The sequence below is a fragment of the Coturnix japonica genome, chromosome 4, assembly GCF_054131305.1.
Source record: "Coturnix japonica strain WE chromosome 4, WE-NBRP24, whole genome shotgun sequence".
NCBI classification, from domain to species: Eukaryota; Metazoa; Chordata; class Aves; order Galliformes; family Phasianidae; genus Coturnix; species Coturnix japonica.
Genome location: NC_140666.1, coordinates 18,539,708 through 18,561,274, shown reverse-complemented (window position 1 = coordinate 18,561,274; position 21,567 = coordinate 18,539,708). Strand labels below are relative to the sequence as shown.

At 46.1% G+C, this 21,567-nt stretch overlaps 1 protein-coding gene and 1 long non-coding RNA gene across 5 annotated transcripts; one reads left to right on the top strand and one right to left on the bottom strand.

The window, feature by feature from the left end:
- Window positions 1-11,457: 11,457 nt before the first annotated feature.
- On the bottom strand, window positions 11,458-13,974 carry LOC107312850 (transcription factor SOX-3-like). Its single transcript, XM_015860643.3, has one exon. The coding sequence runs from the start codon at window positions 13,356-13,358 to the stop codon at window positions 12,192-12,194; it is 1,167 nt and encodes a 388-aa protein (XP_015716129.2). The 5' UTR covers window positions 13,359-13,974; the 3' UTR covers window positions 11,458-12,191.
- Window positions 13,975-14,147: 173 nt separating this feature from the next.
- LOC146760963 (uncharacterized) lies at window positions 14,148-19,217 on the top strand. Of its 4 annotated transcripts, none has more exons than XR_014945191.1 (4): window positions 14,148-14,397; window positions 15,197-15,293; window positions 15,805-16,034; window positions 18,643-19,217. It is a non-coding gene; the product is annotated as an uncharacterized LOC146760963 (long non-coding RNA). The 4 variants fall into 4 exon arrangements; XR_014945190.1 differs by having other exon boundaries at window positions 17,308-19,217; XR_014945193.1 differs by having other exon boundaries at window positions 15,197-15,303.
- The last annotated feature ends 2,350 nt before the right edge of the window (window positions 19,218-21,567 follow it).

Here is a 21,567-nt window from a genome sequence, read left to right as displayed (position 1 = left end):
AAAAAAGAAAAAAGAAAAAAGAAAAAAGAAAAAAGAAAAGAAAAAAGAAAAACAGAAAAAGAAAAAAGAAAAAATGCCAACCTTGATTTAAATTAAGGAAGGGAACACAACTTCTGCAAGACTTCTTTCTATTTCTATTTTTAATTAAAAAAAAATCAGTATTTAAAGACTCTCTTTTTCCCCTCTCTCAAAACGACCCGCAACAACTTTAATTCTCACTCGTAAAAGACACTGCAGATGGTTTTGCGGAGTTCTGCTGGATGACGTAGCTGCAATCCTGTCTCACCATCAGCGTTGGAAAGAGACAGTGAAACCCACAGGAAATTTGGATGTCAGCCTCACCTTTGTAAAACTAGTTGTTCCACACCAGTGGGTATAACAGAGATCAAAATCTTGACCATTAGCGCTGGCAGCAACAGCTCTCGCACAGCTGATAAGCTCTGGGTATGTTCCCAACCAAGACCCACAGCTTCCATGAGGATGTTGTGCCATTATGTGAAAATAGGGAATTGCAGTTATTTCACGTGTTTTTAGGAAGAAAACAACAACAACAACAAAAAATGCATCTTCACCTCCATTTCAGACGGTGTCCATCAGCCAGTAGCTGACCTCTCCCTGCCAATCGACTTCAGTCACATCACCGCTCTGGTTAGCAACTCAAAACACGGCAGAAACGAGATGAAGAGATAAGCATCCTATCCCACATTCCTCCCACACCCACAGCTCCCAGCCAGAGGGCAGATAAAAAGAAGGCAGTTGGCTCGCAGGAGTTGTTACATTTGCAATCGCTCAGTTGATGCTGCTAAATGATAGAGTCACAAGTTTTGCAGGGAGTTTGAGTACATCCCTCTCTGTTCATCCCTATGCACACGTTTGTGTCCATTCTTGATGGTCCATTTGGTAACTGGCCTGCAGAAATGTCTGATGTCAGTTGACTCCGGGCTGTACCCAAAACAGACACAGAAAACAAATCTGATGTTTTTTTCCCCTAGGAAGGCCCAGTTCTCTGTGCTTTAAAGCTTTAACAATGCTAACGACTGGGCAGCCAGTATTTTGCCTGGTTGCACATGCAAGGAAAGTGGAATCTGAACCGTTAGCTGTTAATTCAGAACACACAGCATAAAGCCGTAGAACGTAACCAGTACATGTTGGTAGGATGCAGTACGGATGGGTTAAACAGAATGAAAAGGCTGAATAAATCCCATGGCCAATGACATGGTCACTGAGTCATGAAAAGGCCAAGCTCCAGGAATTTTGCAGCTGCTAGTAGATTCAGTGGGTGCAGCAAAGCAGCAGCAAACTCAGCTACGAGTTAAACTGACATAGAACTGCTCTGACACTAGAACTACATAAAATTCCCATGATAAAGAAATTTTGTAAGAATACCAGTAGACTTCAGTTCCTCATAATCTTTCTTATATCTTACTGCAAAATGTGAAGATTAGAAGATGCCTTTTGTGTTCAAATAAAGCACGATAGATGCCGATTTTATTTTTAGTGGAATTATGCCATTTAAGTGACACTGCTTACTGAGAGAAAGAAGGGTGATTTTGTATCAAATGGATTGTGACTTTCCACCTAGCTTGCAAAAAGAAGCACCCTCTGCAAACTACAAACGCACTGAGGGTTATCAGCACCAGGTGGGGCACGCAGCGCAGCCCACATCTTTCAGATCTCCAAAACCATTGCACAAAGCCTCCAGGGAGGGCTGATATGGTGCTCAGTAGCTCAGACATACTCCCATCACTTTGGCAGACCACACTTGGAAAAATGGGAGTAAATGGCATCAGTTCACTCTCCCTCTACTGGAGCTACAAACTCCATTGGACACAGTGAGGTTATTAAATCTGTCATAGAAATAACCCCTCTGAAAACACAGTAGGTTTAAGTTAGTAGGCACTGGTTGAAGAGCTGGCACGTTTGCATTTCCCTCTCCAAGGCCAGCAATTGTTAACATAGGCACACACATTATATCGGGAGCAATTTCTTCTTCAGGTTGTCACATCTCTTGTGGAGGAACCATCCTGGAGACAGTCATAGCAAAGCAATAAACCCAGCTCTGATTTTTTTTTCTCTTCCAAACAGTGGGCAGAGCATCCATCTGAGATAAAAGACCACTCCCCCTATCACTGCCTCACCAGGTGTCCATCTTTGTGGTTATAACTGAGTTGCACCAATTTCCCTTATAAACTGCCCTGAGATCTAACTCAGAAAACAACCAAAAATCTCTGGGAATTACCATTGAACCAAAAGTTCTGTCCCAGTATACCCAGCGTAGGGCTTCTGGTTTCCATGAGATTCAGGGATGTATCAGAATATTTACAATTCAGTCAAAGCAAATCAATTCTTTTACATTTGTGCTCTAATTCAGGCAAAGCCTGAGTTCACCAGTGAGAGAGTACACAGAAACTTAATGGAAGCACAAGTCAAAGTGACCAAGCCTGTGTTGACTCGCACTGATTACATGCAGAGAACATCCGCGAAACACCAGCCTCTCTTCATCCAGCAGCAGTTCACAGTGTTTGATACAGCCCTGCTTTAACATCTGAAACATTTTCCTGGAGAGGAACTTGTCTGCCTGTCTTTTATTTTCCTGCCATTCCTTTGCTAAGATCCTGCTCAAATCGAACCCATTTCTCCTGGTCGTGTCACAGGGCACCTTCCATTTAGCCAATTTAGCTTTCTTTTATTAAAAGCATATGCACCATGTACCTGTACAATGCCTCCAGCGCAGCCATGGCAAAGATTCCTCAGGATAATTGTGTAGTAAAACTGCCACCTTCCCAACCTGCCAGCGAAGATTCACAGATCCACGGAGCCCAAAGATATCTGGTATACAAGGCAATTCCTACATCATCTTAAGTTTGTGATAAAACTAGTTTCCTAGCCGACTGATTCTGGAGACACCTCGACAAAGCAGTCCTAACTTGTTCTTTGGTATTCGGCCGTCAGGATAATTAGCACTAGCTAGGTGTTATCTTCCCTTTCCCTCCTCACGCCGGAGCCTGTAAACGTTAAAGGTACTTAAGGCCATTTAAACAGCAACACTGCCAAACATTTAGCGGCTGATCCTACTGACACACATCCCAATCTAAGATTATGTACTTCTCCACACTGAGGGAATGAGAATGTGCTCGAATCCATGTTCCACACGTTTACTTTACGATTAGCCACTTTTTACCAGAGAACTCTTTCTAACGTCCCTCCTCAGCTTAACAATGAAACGAATTATGCCATCAAAGCAGTAGGAATATGGCAGAATAACACAGGGACCTGACTGAATATGCTTGTTTTCTGCATAATTTGGTGCAAATGAAGTAGCTTATACTTCATCAGTAGTGAACATAAAAACGTGTAGTACATTTATGTGTCATCTACCAGTACTTCATGTGCCAAAGGGGATATGTTCATATTTGTATGCTGTATGACACCTTCGAGTAAGCACGGGACCTTCTCTTTGTAGTTTGCCTGTTCTCTCCCATCATCTGCTGCAGTCATGCTGCTCCATGCTGTGCCTTTCTTAAGCTATTAGACCACATCTCGTCACAGGCAGATTCTGTTGACATCACTGAGGCCAGGATACCGTCCTGCTATATACTAGCTTATCATTATATACTTACTTATATACGCTAAGGTCAGAAGAAACCATTATGATTCTTTACCCTAGCATCCTCATGACACTGCTGAGACTATTAAATCTTACCCAGCAGTTTCTGGAGTGAATTATTCTCTCCTACTGCATAAGTGAACTCCACTGAGCTCAGAAGATTGTTATTCATACTGTAAGGCAAGCAGCACCTACCACAATTTGAGTGATGAAATAAATAATAATGCAGCCAACCAGAATGGGAGACAACCTAGAGAAATACTCATCAAAATTCAGCATATCTGAGCCAGCTCCCTCCCAGAGTTCTCCTGTCCTCTTCTTGACACTGAGATTTTGGGAACAATTGTCAGTAGATCTTCATTGTTCCTTTTCATTCATTAGCTACAACAGATTCTTGTGCTGTGTTCTCACCTCAAGGTAAGGATAAGCAAGATTCTGGTCATGTGCATATTGAAAAGTAACTACAAGAATGCAACATTCAGGTGCATTTAAACAAAATATAACATTGCATTTCTTTCTTCACAATTTTAAATAATCCTCCACAGTGAAACATTCATATTTCAAGGAGATAAACTCCTTTCACCTGATTATCTTAAGTCTTCCCCTTCCATCTCTAGTAGTTGTATCATTCACCTTTTTACATATCAGCTCCCTGCCCAGCCTTCACTAAACAGACTCAGAGAAAGCTCTTGGTACTGTTTAATACAGTATCATTTTCTGTGTGCACAGTCACATATGGAGAGAATGATATTTGTGATTAAACCATGGAAATGTAGTTTTAAACTGCAATTGTCTTTAGTTCCTTCCTTCCAGATGCACCACTGCAGAGCACGAACACAGACTTAAGACTTAAAAGAAAGGATCCTGTTTTAGCCAGAACAATGCATTTCACAGAGCCACTGCTTTCGCTTACCTCCCATGCTGTGGGTTACTATTTGCTTTCCCACACTTCCCTCTGGGCCTCCAGTCTTCAGAGCTGGAATTAAGACGGGCACAAACGGTGATTAAACCTACTTAGATATATGAATGTGACTATCAGAATCACATCTAATGCTTTAGAAGCTGGGAGAAAACAAGTCCTTCTCCTCTGCAAAGTTTGCAGTCTAAAACGTGTTAAAATCAAGAACTGAAGGGTTACTTTGGCAACAAAATCTGTGATGCTATTTATTAGACACCTGTTTCCCCTTTGGAAGCATTCTTTTTTCTCATGATATAGACAAGGTAATCCTAAATCCTCCCCCTGCCACCTGAGTATCTTAGCTCTGTAGTGATAACTTCGATTTCCTTATGACTTTTTTTTCTCCTCCTGCTGAAGAAGGTCTGCCCCATTTTGTCCTTCTCTCCCCAATACTTCTGCCAGTAAACCAAAGCAGAAATTGTAGAACATACAGGTAGCAGCTGTTCTTAACAGCTATTGCTTAGGAACTTCTCACATGGGTTGGTAGTGATCTCAGCTGTTTCCATTTTGAAAATCACCAAGGAAGCTGCTTCTCTATTGACTGCTGCTTGCTCACGGATCATGTTCACCTTCTTCCTTGTAACAAATCATGACAGGGAATCAAGTGTTATAACCACAAAATAATTTCAAAGATGGTTATGCCTTTACTTCAATATTGAGTTGTCCCTCTTCTGGCTTCTACCCAGATCCAGGACCTCTGTCTGCACTTAGCTGTGCTTTCCATTCAAACTGCCTTGCCAATAAGTGGCCAAGCACAGAAAGACCTATTTTGCACTGAAAGTGAAGCAAACCTAGCATCAAATGTCTGCCAATGCTTTCCCAACACCACTTCTCAGTTTTGTTTTCAGTCAGTCCCTCTTTCTTCTCTGGAAGTCCTATACCAAACAGAGTACAAAGGTGCTCAGCACCTAACATCACAATTACAGCTATGTCTTTACATCTAAATGGGAGAAAGCATCTGAGAAATCATTTTGCAGAAATGCTGGTACCCAGGTAGGGCCGCCAACACTGCTGAGGAGAAAGCTGCCTGGAAGTGTAATTTGATGAAAACTAGAGATCAGGAGTTCTTCTAGAAAACGAGACTTTCCCATGGTGAAACCTTAGTGTAGGATGAACTAAATTCCTTAAGCCTGTGTGTACCAGAGCAGTGTCCTGAAGTTGCTGACTTAAACTCTAATCCTCTTTGGAATAAACAAAGAGAAAACGTTTGTAGGAGAAGTTTCTACATAAAGAAAAATCCATATGATCTTACGAATTTTGGCAGAGCCATTCTCCTCTGCGTAGCTCACCAAACTCCTCCTATCGTTAATTGGCTCATCAGTCATCAAGCAACAGGATAACAGAACAGCTGTCAGGTGCACAGAATGACAGTTTCCTGCTAGTTGCCAAACCAGTAATATTGAGGAGATCTTTCATTGACAGCACAGCCTAATTTCTTAAATATTTTTTCTTTGTTATACTGATGTCTAAGGAAGAAGCAACAGAATAAACCTTATTTCCTTCATTAATTCAACCGAAGTTATCAATCCCTGCTTACCCTGGACTTTCAAACCAAAACAGCTTGGAATTATTCCCACACCATGCAATTATGGACTGAAATCTATTGGGAGAAAAAGAGTAGAAGATGCACTGAAAAATAAATACATAAATAAATATTTCCAAGAAGTTAGCATCCTTACCTTAAAAATAGTTTAAAAAACCCTTTTGTTATAACTTTGCATGCTCTGTGAAAAATAGACTAAGTCAGAAAAAAAAATACCCTGAGCTGTACTTAGGACATTCCCCGAGGGAATGCAGACAGGGCTAATCCTCAATGCAGCATCCTGCAGACCTGCTGGATGCCTGAGAGAATGCACAGCATCGCCTTGGCACACACGTTTTCCACTTAGCACATTCAACTCCTTCACTTCCTTTCACGTTAAGAGCATGACAGTTCCTGTTACTGTCCCACCTCTGCTATGCTCATCAAACTTCCATGACTGTTTCACAAGTGTTCACCTGTTTAACAGTATAAATTTGCCCAATAATAAATGTATAATTTACTTTTTATAAGGAACTGCTGCTATCACATATGTACTGTTTACAGTCTATAAAATGTGAATCGTTCGATGAATCTTAAAGGTTTTTTAAAAAGAAGAGTGATTTAGATTAAAATTCCTTTTCTTAACTTGGTGGAGAAGCTTTTCTGACTCGGCAGCCACAATGAAAATGAAATCAGTGCCAAGTGCCAGAATCTGAACTCTGAATGGGCAAAGTTCCCATTGACTTTCAGGATTCCTTCCCTTGCAAATGATATTCAGGAACGGTCGTCAGATGCACCTAAACTGCGTCCACCTCTACGTTCTGTCTCTCCCCTTTGTGTCAAGTAGAATCTTTGAAATCAGCGCAGCAAGCTGTGAATGATGGTGCATGAAATGAATAAGCTGAGTGTAGTACAAAGGGGAAATCCTGAGGGCTGGGTGCAATCACCACTTTACTATTTCCAGTGGCCTATATAGAAAAAAAATGCATAATATTCTTCAAGGAGACAAAGAAAAAAGCTCACAGAGGGCAGAAGTCTAGAAGTCTCAATCAGAAGCCCCGGAAGAGATAAGTGGAAGACAGAAGCTCATGAGGTATTAACATTTCTTAATTTCCCTCTTATTCCTAAGCTGTTCCCCCCTTATGCCTAACACATTTCAAGCTCTGGGCTGCTGTGCATGTGGAGCATACACACAGCAGTTTGGTGCTCTGAGAACTTGGCTCAGTTTGCATTTCAGAGCAGCTTATGCTTTAGTTTATGTATCATGATTCTTTTCTCCCCACCAAAGTAAGTTTGCGCTGAGCCATCAGTGTGTGAACTGTGACTGCCCAAACATGGAACAAGATGTAGTGATTTCCAGGAGAGACTTCCAGGAGAGAAAATGAGCAAACAGCTCTGGGGCAGTGATGTGTCAAACCCCACAACTGCTTCATGTGGAGATGGATCTGAAATTTCTGTTACATGAACACAAGCATTTTTAAACCAGATCGTGGTCAGAGTGATTCCTCTTAGCTAATGTGCAACTGAAGTGCTCAGGGATAAACAAGAGTTAATTGAACTTAACAACAGCAATAAAAGATTTCTCATGGAGATGAACATCCTGCAAATAACACAGATGTAAGTAACATGTAGGTGATACATCTCTGAATCCAAGATACATCTCAAGAGTGGAATTACTCAAGTATGGAATCACAGTGATACGCTTTTCATACTCACAGTGTTGTGCTCTCCTACTACACCAAGGAGGCATAGATCTCATTTTAAAAACTGGAAGACTGAGGTATAAAATGACTAAAGAGCTTCTGAGAATGTCTTTTAAGGAGGCAAACCTGAAAGCCCGTTTGCTCGACCAGCAGCACAAAGAAGTTCACTGGGAATGGTACTCATGGCAAAGAATAATTAATTCCTCATCCAGAGGACATTCTGTTGTGAACTAAAAGTCACCGTGTCACAGTTATTACTGCATCCAGTGGCATCCATAAAAACTCACAATAGAAAACTACTCTGGAATACTTTATCTGCACTAATCACTAAATGACCCAATGCAAGTAGAACTGCCATAACAGCTCTCCTTCCTAAGAAATGGTAACGCAAATGAATCCAAGTGCCACATCTCTCTGAGATTTCTGCTTTCTGCTACTTCAGGATTATCACTGAAAGAATCTGAGTGCACCACGTAAACCACCTGGAGCCGACTGCAGTAAGTAGAGAAAGGAGCTCTATGTAAGTACAAAAGGAGTCACATAGAACTTCTAACTTTTGCAGATACAGGTTGCTGCAGCAGCACCCAGTCCTGAGCATTACTTCACCTTTTCAGCTTTCTTCCTTCCTGTGAAATAATTCTTTCCACTAGCACTGGGAGATGGTTAGATACGTTACTGTCTTTCTAATGTGCCTGGAAAGTGTACCTTAGCCTCACGTTTCATATAGGGAAGTGCTGATGCATCAGAGCTTTCACAAAGTGCTTGTGTCAGACATATGCCTTTTTAAAATTCATGTCTTTTAATAGCAAGAAAAGAAAAAGAAATAATTGTTTAAAAAATATTCTCACAAGCAAAATCCTCTGCTGATTATTCAAATTGACACTGCAACCAGAATGCCTCTCAAGTCCGATTTAAAATGTTTTTACTTACCAACTCCTGTGGAGATAAATGATCTTTAATGCTCTTTGGTAAAGGAAGGAACCACCATAGTATAACCAGAGCTGCTGTTTTTACAACAGCCTAACACTAGCGCCAAGTGTGATCTCCCATTATTCCATTCTAAAAAGTGTGAATGCAAAAGCCTAAATATTGTCCTTACACTTAAATGTTAACATAATTAACACATTACTAAAGCTTCACTGCCAGTTCAGTATTTCTAAGGATAAGGGAATGCACTTGCATCTATTCTAGGTGTTCCAGAATAGGCTGCAGTGCTTCAGTTGTGCAAACAGTTGCTTCTGATTTTGCACATGTAACAGCTGGGCATCCCACTGGCAGCTCTGGTTTCTGTGGCTTTGGGAGGGAAGGGTTCTTGCACGGCACCTGGCTGCTGCTGCTGCCACCTCACCTGCCCTCCCCAACACCAACATGGCTCCTTTCACTTTCGTTCCACACCAGCAGGAGTGTGAAATCCCTCACAAGCGCTGCTCAAAAGGCTCTTGGCTTTAATAGATGCAGGATGCATGCCCACCATATCGGGAATAAACCAAACATTTTGCAATCAAAAGCAGTACAGACTAAGCATACCTTCATTAAGTTTAGAAAGAGCACATTTCTGCCTTTGCTCCCCAAAGGACATAGTGGTGGACTCAGAAAAGAAGTTACCTTTCAGATGTTTCCCTGATGGAAAACGCACTTGTGTTTGGAGCCGTCCTTGTGACTGTGAGCACAGATGGGTTCATGATTTAGCCTGCAGCAGGTCTCTCTCTGGGCAGAGGTGTGCGCCTGTTCCCAGTACTTCCCACAAACTACCAATGTGAGGATTATGATAAAGTTCAGCCTCAGGGTGCTGAAAGTTGCAAGATGGCTTTGGCTCTTAAAACTAACAGCTCAGGAAAAGCACCTGCATGCCAGACACCGAGGTAAACTCAGAGAGAATACATCAGTAAATAGAGGAATCTCCTTTGACACCTCAGGGACTTGTTGAGAAGCTGCCCTTAGGCCCTGACAGAAAGAGGGATAACTTGAACTCACACGCTGCAAACCTTCTGAAGAGTGCTGTTTCTCCCACTTCGTGACAGAGAATCCACTTCTAGGGAGCTCAGGTGAAGAGAGCAACTACTTAGAGTGATGCAAATGCAGTTCAGCTCTGAAGGCAGCAGCGACAGCAGCAGTTCACCTGCCCAGAAGCCCTGGCTTTTTGTGCTTCCATTGCACAACTTTCTAGAAATGCTGAGGGAGAGCAGTTTGTTGGAATGGGATGGCCTCACTTCCACTCCCAGAGCTGCCCTGGCACTGCCTGTTGGGAGAGCTCTGGGGAAAGAACTTCAGCCGGTGCCGAGATGCTGCCCTTGCACGGCTCCATGAACAGCAGCACCACCCTCACCATCTCATCCCATCTCTCCTCTCTGATCTCAGGGTATAGGGCCGCTTCTTCTCACAGAGAGGGCACGCTCCTACCTGAGGGTTGGCAGAGCCAACACGAGGAAGCACAGCCTTCAGTTTGCCAGATATGTAACCAGCAATGCTAAGAAGGAGCTGAGCAGAGTGTTGGGCACACTGGATTCCTGCACGGCTGCTCTTGTGTGGAGAGGCAGGTGTGCCTCAGTGCACCACACCGAGTGGGGAGCACAGGGGCTGGGATTGCAGGAAGAGCAACCTGGCAGCCTCGGGGTCTCCTCCCAAGGCTGCAGACCCACAACAACTGTCCCCGCACCGGCCCTTTTCAAAGAGGCCGGGAGCCGGGCAGCACACCGGGGACTGGGTGTACGGCTTGAAGAACACTCGGTTTTCGCTCCGAGGAGGCAGACGAAGGACCTGGCCGACCTCTGCCGGAGAACGAGGTGGATTTGCCGGCGGGAGGCAGGGAGACCTGCCCGGCCCGGGAGACTGCAAGCAGGGAGGATAGGGCTTCAACTTCCCGACAGTGAGCGTCAGCTGGAGGTGCCCTGGGAGCAAAACCAAAGCAAACAGCGAAAACACCCTCCGTTTCCCTTCCCTTCCGTAGAAATGCAAACAGCGAAACCATCATTCGAATGAAAAGAAAGACGGAGAAGGACTGGGGGGAGTCGCGCCGCGAAACGCGCTGTCGCTTTGGGGAAGCGCTGCGATGCGGTGACCCCGAGCGTCGGTGCTCAGAGCCGGGTGGGATACGGAGCGCTGCGGGAAGGATGCGGCCCGACGGGAGCGGGGCCGGTCCTCAACAACGCACTCCGATAAAGCGGGCTTCTAGGAAAATAAAAAGTTGTCCAGACTTAAAACACATTCGTCAAACACACCGAAAAGTTTGAATTATTTATTTCCTCTGGGGACTCCTGTAACCATTTATTTTTAATAGAGCCTAATTAAGAGTTCCCCAGCGGGTTTTACTTTCGTAAATATTTCAGATGAGTTCGAGCTTCTGGACAAACCCTCCAAAGGAAAAAAAAAAACAACAAAACAACGTAATAGAAGAAGCGAGGAGCAGAGTTTCAGCCCTTCCCTCCCGTCGGTCGAAGCGGCAACAAGTGGCCGCCGTGCGTGAGCAAAGCGGCTCCTCGGTCCCTTCGGGAACAGCCCGGGGGCTCCGAGAAGGAATGAAGTTACACGGCTAAACGACGGCCTCGGGGCCGGCTGTGCGGGACGGGACGCAGGGAGCGGCGGAGCAGCCCCCGCACAACCACCGTGTAGAGCTCACGGAGCGCCCTTCGTTTTAAAGATAGAAGAAAACGAGGCACAGGGAAGGGGATTTTCGATCACTTTTTTTTTTTTTTTTTTTTTGGAAGAAATTCGGTAAACAAAACAAAACAAAAATAATAATAAAACGTTTCTTCGTCTGATATGTCAAAACACCGTTCACAGTAAAATTCACAAACCGATTTACATAAGTTTACAGCTTAAGAAAAAACCCAGACACACAACTTGCTATAAATAAAAGAAAGGGTTTGCGCGACCCGCACAGCTCTCTCCCACCGCCCCCTTTCCGTAGGAACAAAACCCTAAAAGTTAAAAACTCTACGAACTGAGGCCACAAACTGAGCGGCACTCGGCAAGGTGGGAAGAACAACACTTTCAGTAACCACAACGAAAATGTAAACAACGGAACAACTGTTTGAAAACAACACCCGCCGGGTCGGTTTTTCGTTTCGTCATTGCAACGCTCAAAATGGAACGAGAAGATGCACCGTCTTTAAGACTTGGAAGCGAACAAAACTACGCCCAGCCCAAACCCCGCGGAGACCGGGAGAGTCGCCGTGGTTTAAGAACTTGCCGGGGGCTTTAGGTGGCGGTTGTGCTCTGTTAAAAGAACAGATTGACCAAATCATTTTTGTACAAAAGAAAATGGAAAAAAAAATAATAATAATGAAGACAACTAACGGATTTGCTGTTTAAAATTTCTCCCAAGTTAATATCGAGTCTGTTGAGCCGCACGTCCCGGTGCTGGGGTTGCGATGAGTAGCCGCCCGGAGGAGGCCAGTTTGTTCATATGTGAGTTAGTGGTACGGTGCCGTTCACGGCAGTCCCGGCACTCTGGTAGTGCTGGTGCACACTGTGCAACCTGCTGCCCTGCAGGGCCGAAGGGTCTGTGGCGTCGCCCCCCGGGGGCAGGTACATGCTGATCATATCCCGCAGGTCTCCCAGGCAGGCCCTCTGCGAGTGCGAGGTGATGGCCGGCGGAGGCGAGCTGGGCTCGGACTTCACCACCGAACCCATGGAGCCCAGGCTCATGGCCGTGGAGGGCTGCTGGCCGTAGGCGGCGGGGGACATGCTGTAGGTGGAGGCGGCGTTCATATAGGTCTGCGCCGTGGACATCATGGGGCTGTACTGCAGGCCCGGCATGTCGTAGCGGTGCATCTGCTGCAGCTGCGGGCTGTTCATGCCCGGGTGCTGCCCGTAGCCCAGCTGGTCTTGCATTAGGGAGTAAGCCCCGTTGGTCCAACCGTTCATATGGGCGTAAGTATCAATCCTCTGGCCCACCCCGACGGGACTGCTCACCGCGTTGCCCCCTCCGGGGGCCAGCAGGTTGCCTGGCAGCGAGTATTTGTCCTTCTTCAACAAGGTCTTGGTCTTCCTCCGGGGCCGGTATTTGTAATCCGGGTACTCCTTCATGTGCACGGCCCGCAGCCTCTTGGCCTCGTCGATGAAGGGCCGCTTCTCGGCATCGCTCAGCAGCTTCCAGTCGGCCCCGAGGCGTTTGCTGATCTCCGAGTTGTGCATCTTGGGATTCTCCTGGGCCATCTTCCGGCGCTGGCCCCTCGACCACACCATAAAGGCGTTCATGGGGCGCTTCACCCGGTCCTGGTCCGACCCGGCCCCCGCTCCACTGCCGGCTCCGCCACCGCCTTTGCCGTTGCTGCCCGGGGCCGGGTTCCCCCCGGCGCTGCCCGGCGTGGGTTGCGGAGTCTTGATCTCGGTCTCCAGCATGCTGTACATGGCCGGGGCCGGTAAGAGATGCGCCAGGGTGGCAGACGGGCGGGCACAGCTCGAGGAAAGGAAGTTCAAAATAGTGAAAGAAAGAAAGAAAGAACCGGTCCGGACGGCGGCTGCAAGAGGAGGAGGAGGAAGGAGCTTTCCCGTGCCTCTCCCCGAGGTGCAGCAGAGGATCCCTCGGGCAGAGCTGAGCGACGCGTACACCTCTCCCGGGGGCATTTGATTGACGGGCTATAAATGAGCGGACGGCGGCCAATCAGCGAGTGGTTCCCGACAGCCCCAACGCCGGTAATGGGTCGGTTTGGAGCGGACGGGGATGGGCAAAAAGTTGGTGTTTGGGGACTGCTGTGACTGAGCCCCTCCTGCCGCAACCCCCGAGGTGCTGGACCAGCAGCGGGCACGGAGCGGGGATGGTGCAGCTGCCGGCGGGGCTGGGAGCCGGGAGTTGAGGAGCGGAGGGGAGGACCGCAACGAGTTTGGTGGGCACAAAGAAATCTGAGGTTTCTGGCTGGATCCGCCGCCTCGAGACTGTACGAACAGCTGTTCCTGTAACTCACACAGCGGATGAAGGGGACGAGAACTAAACTTTAGCCTCCGAAGCTGTTTCTGCGTAGGGAAGCCGCCCTACCCTGCCGGCACCAGCTGCCTGGAGCTCCGCCCTGATGCCGGGCTGGTGCCCCGCTGCAGCACTGTGCCCCCCTTCGTGTTGCTGGGCCGGGCTGGATGCCGGCAGGACGCTCCCGGCTCCCCAGCCCCTCTCCGAACCTCGGCCACTTGAGTTTTTTCCGTTCGGCTGCCCCAGAGGGAGAGGGAAGGGGGGGATGGTGCTTTGTAAAAACCGTTTTCATGGCAACAGCGAAGTTCCCTCCGTGTGAAAGAAAACTTGGGAAGGCTGGGGTGACCGGAGAGGAGCTCCCAGCAGCTGTCAATCACGGGCTTTCCTTTCCGTCCCTCCCCTCCCCTTCCCTTTCCTTCCCTTCCTCCCTCGGAGGCGCGAACGCCCCCACCAACACGGCCGGGGTCGGGAGCTCCCGAAGGCACACAGCCTGTCTGTGCTCTTTCTCCTTCCTCGTCCTCCGGCCGTGTCCCGCTCCAGCTCCGCACGGGACTGCCCGGTACCGGCGACATCCATCACCGCCGGTTCTTTCCGATCTAATTGCCCCGGGGGCGCGGGATTGGGCAGGGAGCGCGGAGCCTGGGCATCCCGTCCCGTCTTAGGGGGCCGGCGAGAAGGGAAGCTGCATCTTGGCAGCCCTCGGTAAGAGAAGAGCGTTAAGGATTACGGCGCTGATTGGCAGGGAGGGGGGAGGACACGGAGGAAGCAACCAGGGGCTCTGCCCAGGTTGGTGCCGACAGCCCCGCGTCCTGCGGGGGAACGAGAAACGTGCAGGCTGCAAACAAACGGCGGTGCTGGAAGGGGGGGAACCAACCCGGTGTGCTGGGTGGGGTTTTTATCGGGGTGGGTCGGAACACTACAGTGCAAAGTTGTCGCTCATTTTGCCCGCATTTCCTGACAAAATCATCTGAAAAAAAAGTCAGTGGGGGAAATAACGCCGCTTGGACAAGCTACGGTGCGACAGGAGCATCGCCTGTTTGGTTTGTTGCTCAGTAGTGTTGGACGAAGCGAACGCTTTGCAGGGAGACAGCGGGTTTTACTTATGGCGCTGTCGCGCAAAGCGTGCCACGGGAGGAACTTCTGCGGCACATCGGGAGAGTTTTGAAGAGCTCTATTTAAGTTCAGACTCCTCCAGGCATTGTGACCGCTAAGTCCAGGGTTAAACCTTACCAGGCAGGGGTGGAAAACGGACTGATTTATGTCCTGGCTGCTCTAAAATGTTCCGATAAGAGCGTTTGTCGGAGCGAACGAGCACGCGTACACGAAACGAACAACTCGGCGCGGTATAGAACTGGGGCATGCCGACAGTCCTGCAAGCGTTGTCAGTGATCTAAATAAATAGTACAAGCTTCAAACTCTTATTTAGTCTTTCAGTTTGTCTTCCCGTGGCCTGAGGCGTCAATTGCATTGTTAGAAAGTATTCTATTTTTTTTTCTCCCAGCGGACACATCATTTAGCATCTCACAGTCCACGTTATTGAAAGCCAGGCAGTATTTCCCTTGAAACATCACACATCTCCTCACTGATGAATAAGAAGTGTAAGTATAGGTCGGTATTTCCAGATTTCACGGGTGCACGAAGTGCTCTCACAGCTCTTCGGTTTTGAGACCTACTTAAAAACGCGGCCGTTTTCTATTTGCAGAAGAAGGGGGGGGGGGGGGGGGGGGGGGGAGAGCAGGGCACCCAGCTCGGAACCTCTGCCTCTCGGTAATGGTTCTGCTATGATTTGAACTCTCGAGAGAGGCTGCCCTCAGAGTGGTGCTGTCCCGGGGAGCCGCGTTCCTCCCAAGCATCGTACCGGGGGAGAACCTGAGGCTGGATTCCCCGGGGAGCGGAGCTTGGGAGGAGGGGGCGCGGATCCCGGAAGAGCGAAGTGAGGCTCAGCCGTGGCTCCGCGGCCGGCATCCCTCTGCTAACGCAAGGGATCCTCTCCTAACTTGGAAGCTACAGTTCGCTCCTGAGGCAGAGTTGGGAAGGAAAGGGAAGCGAGGCAAATCCCGTTATTCAAGCTGTTATTAACAAAAAATGCCTTGCCGAATGCTTTAATAGGTCCGATCTCAGACCCATCTTGGTCCCCGGTCCTGCCTGTGAGTTGCTGACAAACAGGGAAGGGGCAGAAGCAGAAGAGGCTGCAGCGAGTGCCTGGCACGGGGCTGGGGAGCGCCACGCCTGGATGGAGCCATTTTCCTAAATTCCCTCATCGGCTGTGGCTGGGATGAGGAAAAGCCATCCGGGGCTGAGAGCTCCCTGTGCCCTGTGGGAGCTGGAGGCACTCATAGGTACGGAAGTACTGTTGTCAACCAAAAAAGCTCTCAGTTCTGTGTTGGTTTTTAATTTCTTTTCTCTTTTTGGGGACAAAGGAGCATGAGGCAAAAGCAGGAATTTACAGCACACTCCGAATTGGAAGTGAAAGCGCGTGACTGATAAGGGACAATCTGCTTCATATGTGATCAGCACTTAATAAGCAAAAGCCATTAATGTCTGTTAATTGCAGCTCTATAGAACTTGGGGAGGGGGGGTTCTTGGAAGGGAAGATTGCTGGCTTTTAAAGTGATGATATGCACCAAAAAAGCCCCATTTAATCCCAGTATTAAAACATCCCCCCCGATCCCAAGTATCAGTCCCAAATGGGCTCAGCCTTCACAGTGTGCCCAGACCCAGAACTGTGCCCCATTCGTTTGCTTCTTCCTGACCCTCGCTTGGATGATTCCCTGAAAATAGCCACATGATACTTAAAAGAAAGGTACACACATTTCTGCACTTGGACTCTGTTTTAAGATTTCTCCAAAGTTTCCACATAGTAACACAGCTCTCAAGTGGGTCACATCGGGCTGGTGCTGCAGCTCACTAGGTTGAGACAGGATTGTTTTTATTCCCCTACCAATGGTGTCACGTCAAGCCAGCCTCAAGCTGCCTCGGACCGAGTTCTCATTTCAGCTGGGGGCACAAATCACCACACTCCTGAATGGGTCCCCAATCCCTTCTGCAGCTTCACCTGTACCTTCTGCAGAACACTACAGTGATTGCAGCATCCCTGCTGCCCATCTGCCCCAAAGCACAAGGAACACCTTTGATAACATCTTTTAAAACAGCAACATTTCAAAACAAAAATCTCACAAGCCGTGAGTAAAACTCGGGCAGTCGTTTGGGTGCAGCCCAGTTCCTTTGAATCGAGCCTCCCATCGCATTCAGGGGGCAGCAGTGAATGTTGTTTTTAATCACTTCTTCCCCCCAGCTGAACTGTTATTTGGCTTCTACCAACAATAGCGGGCTGCAAACAGACCTCTCGGAGCGACACTGAATAGACTCTTTTCTGGCCCGAATTGTTTCCACTGCCACAAAAACAACCAGGAGCTCCGTGTCTTAATTGGGCTGTTCCCGGCCCTCGCTCACTCATTCAGGTGTTCGCCAGGAATTTGTTTATTAGCCTCTGACAAACAGCTCCTCCTGGTAATCGCCTCATAGGGTTGGCTTCTACGGGAGGGGAAGGATGCGGCGGGGGAGGGGGGATTGCTAATAAGTTCCCCTCATCTCCAAGTTACCAATTTACAGAGCTGCAGAGGAGACCACCAGCACAGGACATCTCTCCCGGGCTCGCTGTGGAGCCCCGCGGAAACGAGAAAAGAGAACACCGAGAGAAAAAACGAGCAAGAAACCCGATGCTAAAGACGGCGGCAGGAACTTTGCGCAGCTCCCCCCACTGTTCCCAGTCCCACATCTCGCCCCGAGCGCAGCAGCGCGTCCGTGTCCTGCCCGGTCCCAACCAGCCCCAGGGGTGCGGGCACAGCGTGGGGCGGAGCAGAGCGGCCCCTGGTGCCCACACAGCATCCTTTGCCGCTTATGTCCCCAGCAGCCCCAGGGGTTGGGATATCCCCACTCGCGGCGCTTCACCGACCCTTTACTCCACTCTCCAGTGACAGCGCAGCGGTCGCAGAACTCATTCTCCATGAAAACAAACCCACTCAATCACCTATTTTTCACCCATCGATAACATGGTGAATCCTTCCCGTTTCCTGTTTGGATTCCGTAACACAACTCATTTGCTGGCAATGAAGACGGGGAGTCTTGTTTATGAGTCATATTAGAAATGTGACATTAATTGCAAAACTCGAACTTGCTAATTAGCTGCAAATAAACTATTAATTAGTGGCAAATTAAATCAAAACACATCTTATTTCTCCTCTTTGACACACAGTTCTGCAGGCACATATTGTTTCAAACTGCTGCCTGTATCACTGGCGCAGCAAATAGAGATCCTGAAAGGTTTCTCTTCAGGACAAATAATTAAAATATATTCTCCTTTAATTGACATTATAGAGGACACAAATGAGGTTTTCCTTTTAGAAATAAATAGCAGTTTCTAAATAAAGCTCTATGGGCTGCAGAATGGAGGTTTCAACCAAATGAATAGTCATTACTACCTTTTCAATGATGTGGGCCTTTTGATCAGAAAAGAAATTAGCTCTAAAGGACAGACAATAGGAAGCCTGCCCTGCAATAGGAAGAAAATTAGATGGCTAAGGCTCTTAACAACACCTATTTCTATAAACCATGGAGCTTCTTGCTTTTCAATTACAGCTGTTCATTTCATAGAAGAAAAGTGGAAAAACACAGGGAATATAAACTCTGTTGCACCAAGAAGCCCGAGGCAGGGATGGGGAGAGTCTTCCTATTTCCCTTTCATTTTGGTAGGATCAGTTAACAAACACTATATATTTTATGACACCAAAAGCATCCAGTATAGCATTCTCTAGGTCTAACAATCTATCAAGATGGATAAAGAAGCATTAAATAAAGGAGCATTAATTTGGGTAGTTGGATGTTTCTTCAGCACACCAACTAATGTGTTCTGCACACGCATCACATCCTTGTCCTCTTTTCTTGCAGAAAACAAAACAAGAGTGAAGAGCTTGAGGAAAATGAACTGCTGAATAACATCGCTGCATTTTGGTTACAGAAAAGTTAATTTCACTTCCCATGAATTGAAATGTGCATTCTTTCATTACACCCCAGACCGAACAATTATTTTAGACTTGTTCTCCCCGTAACCCTTTTAATACAAGCATCCTGCTTATTTTAGCAATCCTACATTTACTTTCATTTTAAAACTTACCAACAACTTCAATAACTTTAAAATGTATTCTCTTCCAAAATATCACATTTGGATATGGTTTTCTGAACACTGTTTTTCTTCCTTCGATATAAAACATATGTTTTCCCATTAGTCTTAGAAAAAAACACAGAAACACACTTTTCATCCTCCAGAACTTCTCCCTACTCATACCTTCATGATGCAAATGGAAGCCAATTTTCATTGACTATGCATTACATTGTACGGAAATAACCTTTCAGTGATTATTTGAACAGGTAACAGCTACAAAGCTTTATTATGAACAAGTCCTGTTCTCATATTAAACTGTGGGACTATAAACATCTCCTTAGAAATAAAACATAAAATCACAGAGTTTCTTCCTCTTTTCTTTTCCCTTTCTCCTCCTTTCTTTTCCCTTTCCTTCCTTTTCTCTCCCATTTATCTCCCCCCAAAAACTATTTGCTTACAAACAAGCCTCCATGGTTAATTCAAAGACTGAACATATACACTTAAATGGAAGATCAAATTTAACACAGATTGATTTTGCTGTGATAGCATGTTTTATAATTGCCTTTCTCACCCACAGACAAGTAAGTGTTCAATTAAAAATTGCTTTCTCTGATCCAAAAAATTAATCATACTTGTCTGTGGTTTTGATGTGAAAGGTGAACGCCAGCTTTCCATTCAGTGTCAAGGTTCAGAAACCTTTCGTAAAGCAAATACATTTATATATCTATGTCTATACATATATAACAGGTACAAAGTAACAGAAATGGAATTCACTGAAGAATTAGTTATTATACAGACTGTCTTAATGGCTCAAACTCAATTTCTGATCTAGCAGGAGTCACAGATAACTACACAATCTAAACTCCTATCCAACATTCATCCTCTACTTCTACAATAGCTTATGCCAGTTACTTAATATTGAAGGTATCTCCCAACAGCTGCTCAATCACCACCCTCACTGAACAACACAAAGACTTGTGACTAATCTCCAACAAACTTCTCCACCAACTACTGCTGCCTTACAGACGCAATGACTGGTTAGAGCTATGTAAAAATAAGAATATGCTCAAAGCTGTTATTACCTATGTCAGTGGTCAAGATCTCCATTGACTCTGTAGATAACAGCTCTACTAGTAGGGCAAGTACAGCTGAAAAAGAAGATGCTGTGTGATTCAGGAGATGCTATGGAAGAAAAAGGCTTCTAAAGGATCAACTCTGTGGCAGAGAAGAGAAGCCACATGGGAGACCATACACTCTGTAGGATGCTTTATGTGCTCTATGACAAAGCTGAATTTCTGGGGAGGGAAGATTCAGGTCTAGATTTTGTAACTTACTGGAAAAAAGTCCAAACCAGATGCTAAGAAAAAAGAACCCAGAGTGTGGAGAAAGTGTTACCTATCCTGTCGACACTACTGTCTACATTCTATCTCTACACTTTCATGGGTCAGTCAAAGTAAGAGGGAGGGGACAGTAACCAGATGTTACTCCTCATCAAAACTCCTACAGCACCTGTGCATTTTCACTGATTTGATTATTTCCTAACCCATGAGAGGGCACTCGGTGCTTCCCACAGTGCTCAGGTGCTTCTCAGGTGCTCCACACTTTCAGGTGGAGCATTGTCATGCAAGAGAAAATTGTTGCTATTTTTCCTGTTCAAAATTAATCATAAGCCATAGAACATATTTAAATTTACAGTGATATATCTCTCTTACACATAAAGGGCCCTCCAAATTAAACTGCCAAGAAAGTGTAGATTCTCAAGTCTTGTTTCTGTTCATACCACTAAATCTGTGGCAAAATAGAGGACTTCTAAGTTGAAAATGTTACCAACAGGGCATTTTTCCTTACTGCTGAGTCAACATCACACACATAAAAAGTAACATTTCCACACTCAGAAATAAACCAGAAAAATTCCCACAATATTAAATAGCATAGTCCCACACTATTAAATAACATTCATTCTTTCCTTCCCATCGATCATGTTCTGACCCTGCTACCACTGTGTGTATTTCCAGAGCTGTATTCCATCTCTTTGTAGGGACACACTTGATCAATTCCATTGAGGTAGTTAGACAATTAGCAACAATTTAGAAACCCTGAAGAAATACCTGACCTTGGGCTGATTGCGTAGAATAGAGCTGAAATGCTTCTACTAGTAACATCCCTGCCTTTTTGGCCAGCTATATGTTTGCAAAAAGAAAGGTTGTTGAAATTCTGGTTTTTAATCATTATATGAGTTTGGCATCAGGCCAGGTCACACATTTTGCTCCATCATCTGTTTCAGAGTCATGATGGAGACAGCTTACGTATTTCAAGGTCATGTAACGTAAAAGATGTTGATGACAGATACAGGTAACGCACTGATCAAATAGAGATCTGATCACACTCTCTGTTGTGTTGTGAATTATTCCCTCCTATGATTCTGGGGAAAGGGCAGATAAAGACATACAACTTTGAAATGATAGATGGTATGGCATAGAGCCCTCAGTGAATATCTGTTGATGTAAGTTTTAAAATGTCATTATATCACCAACTTTCTTGGTTGCCTCCAACTTACAGCACAAGAAAATACAAAATACTTCTATTTAAATGGATAGAAAAATGACAACTGAAGTCACTGGGGTTAACGTTTATGGTATGATTTTATAAGTGGCTTCAACTAACTGCTTAAAACCATGTAAACTAATGGATAAGTCTATTCACATACTCCC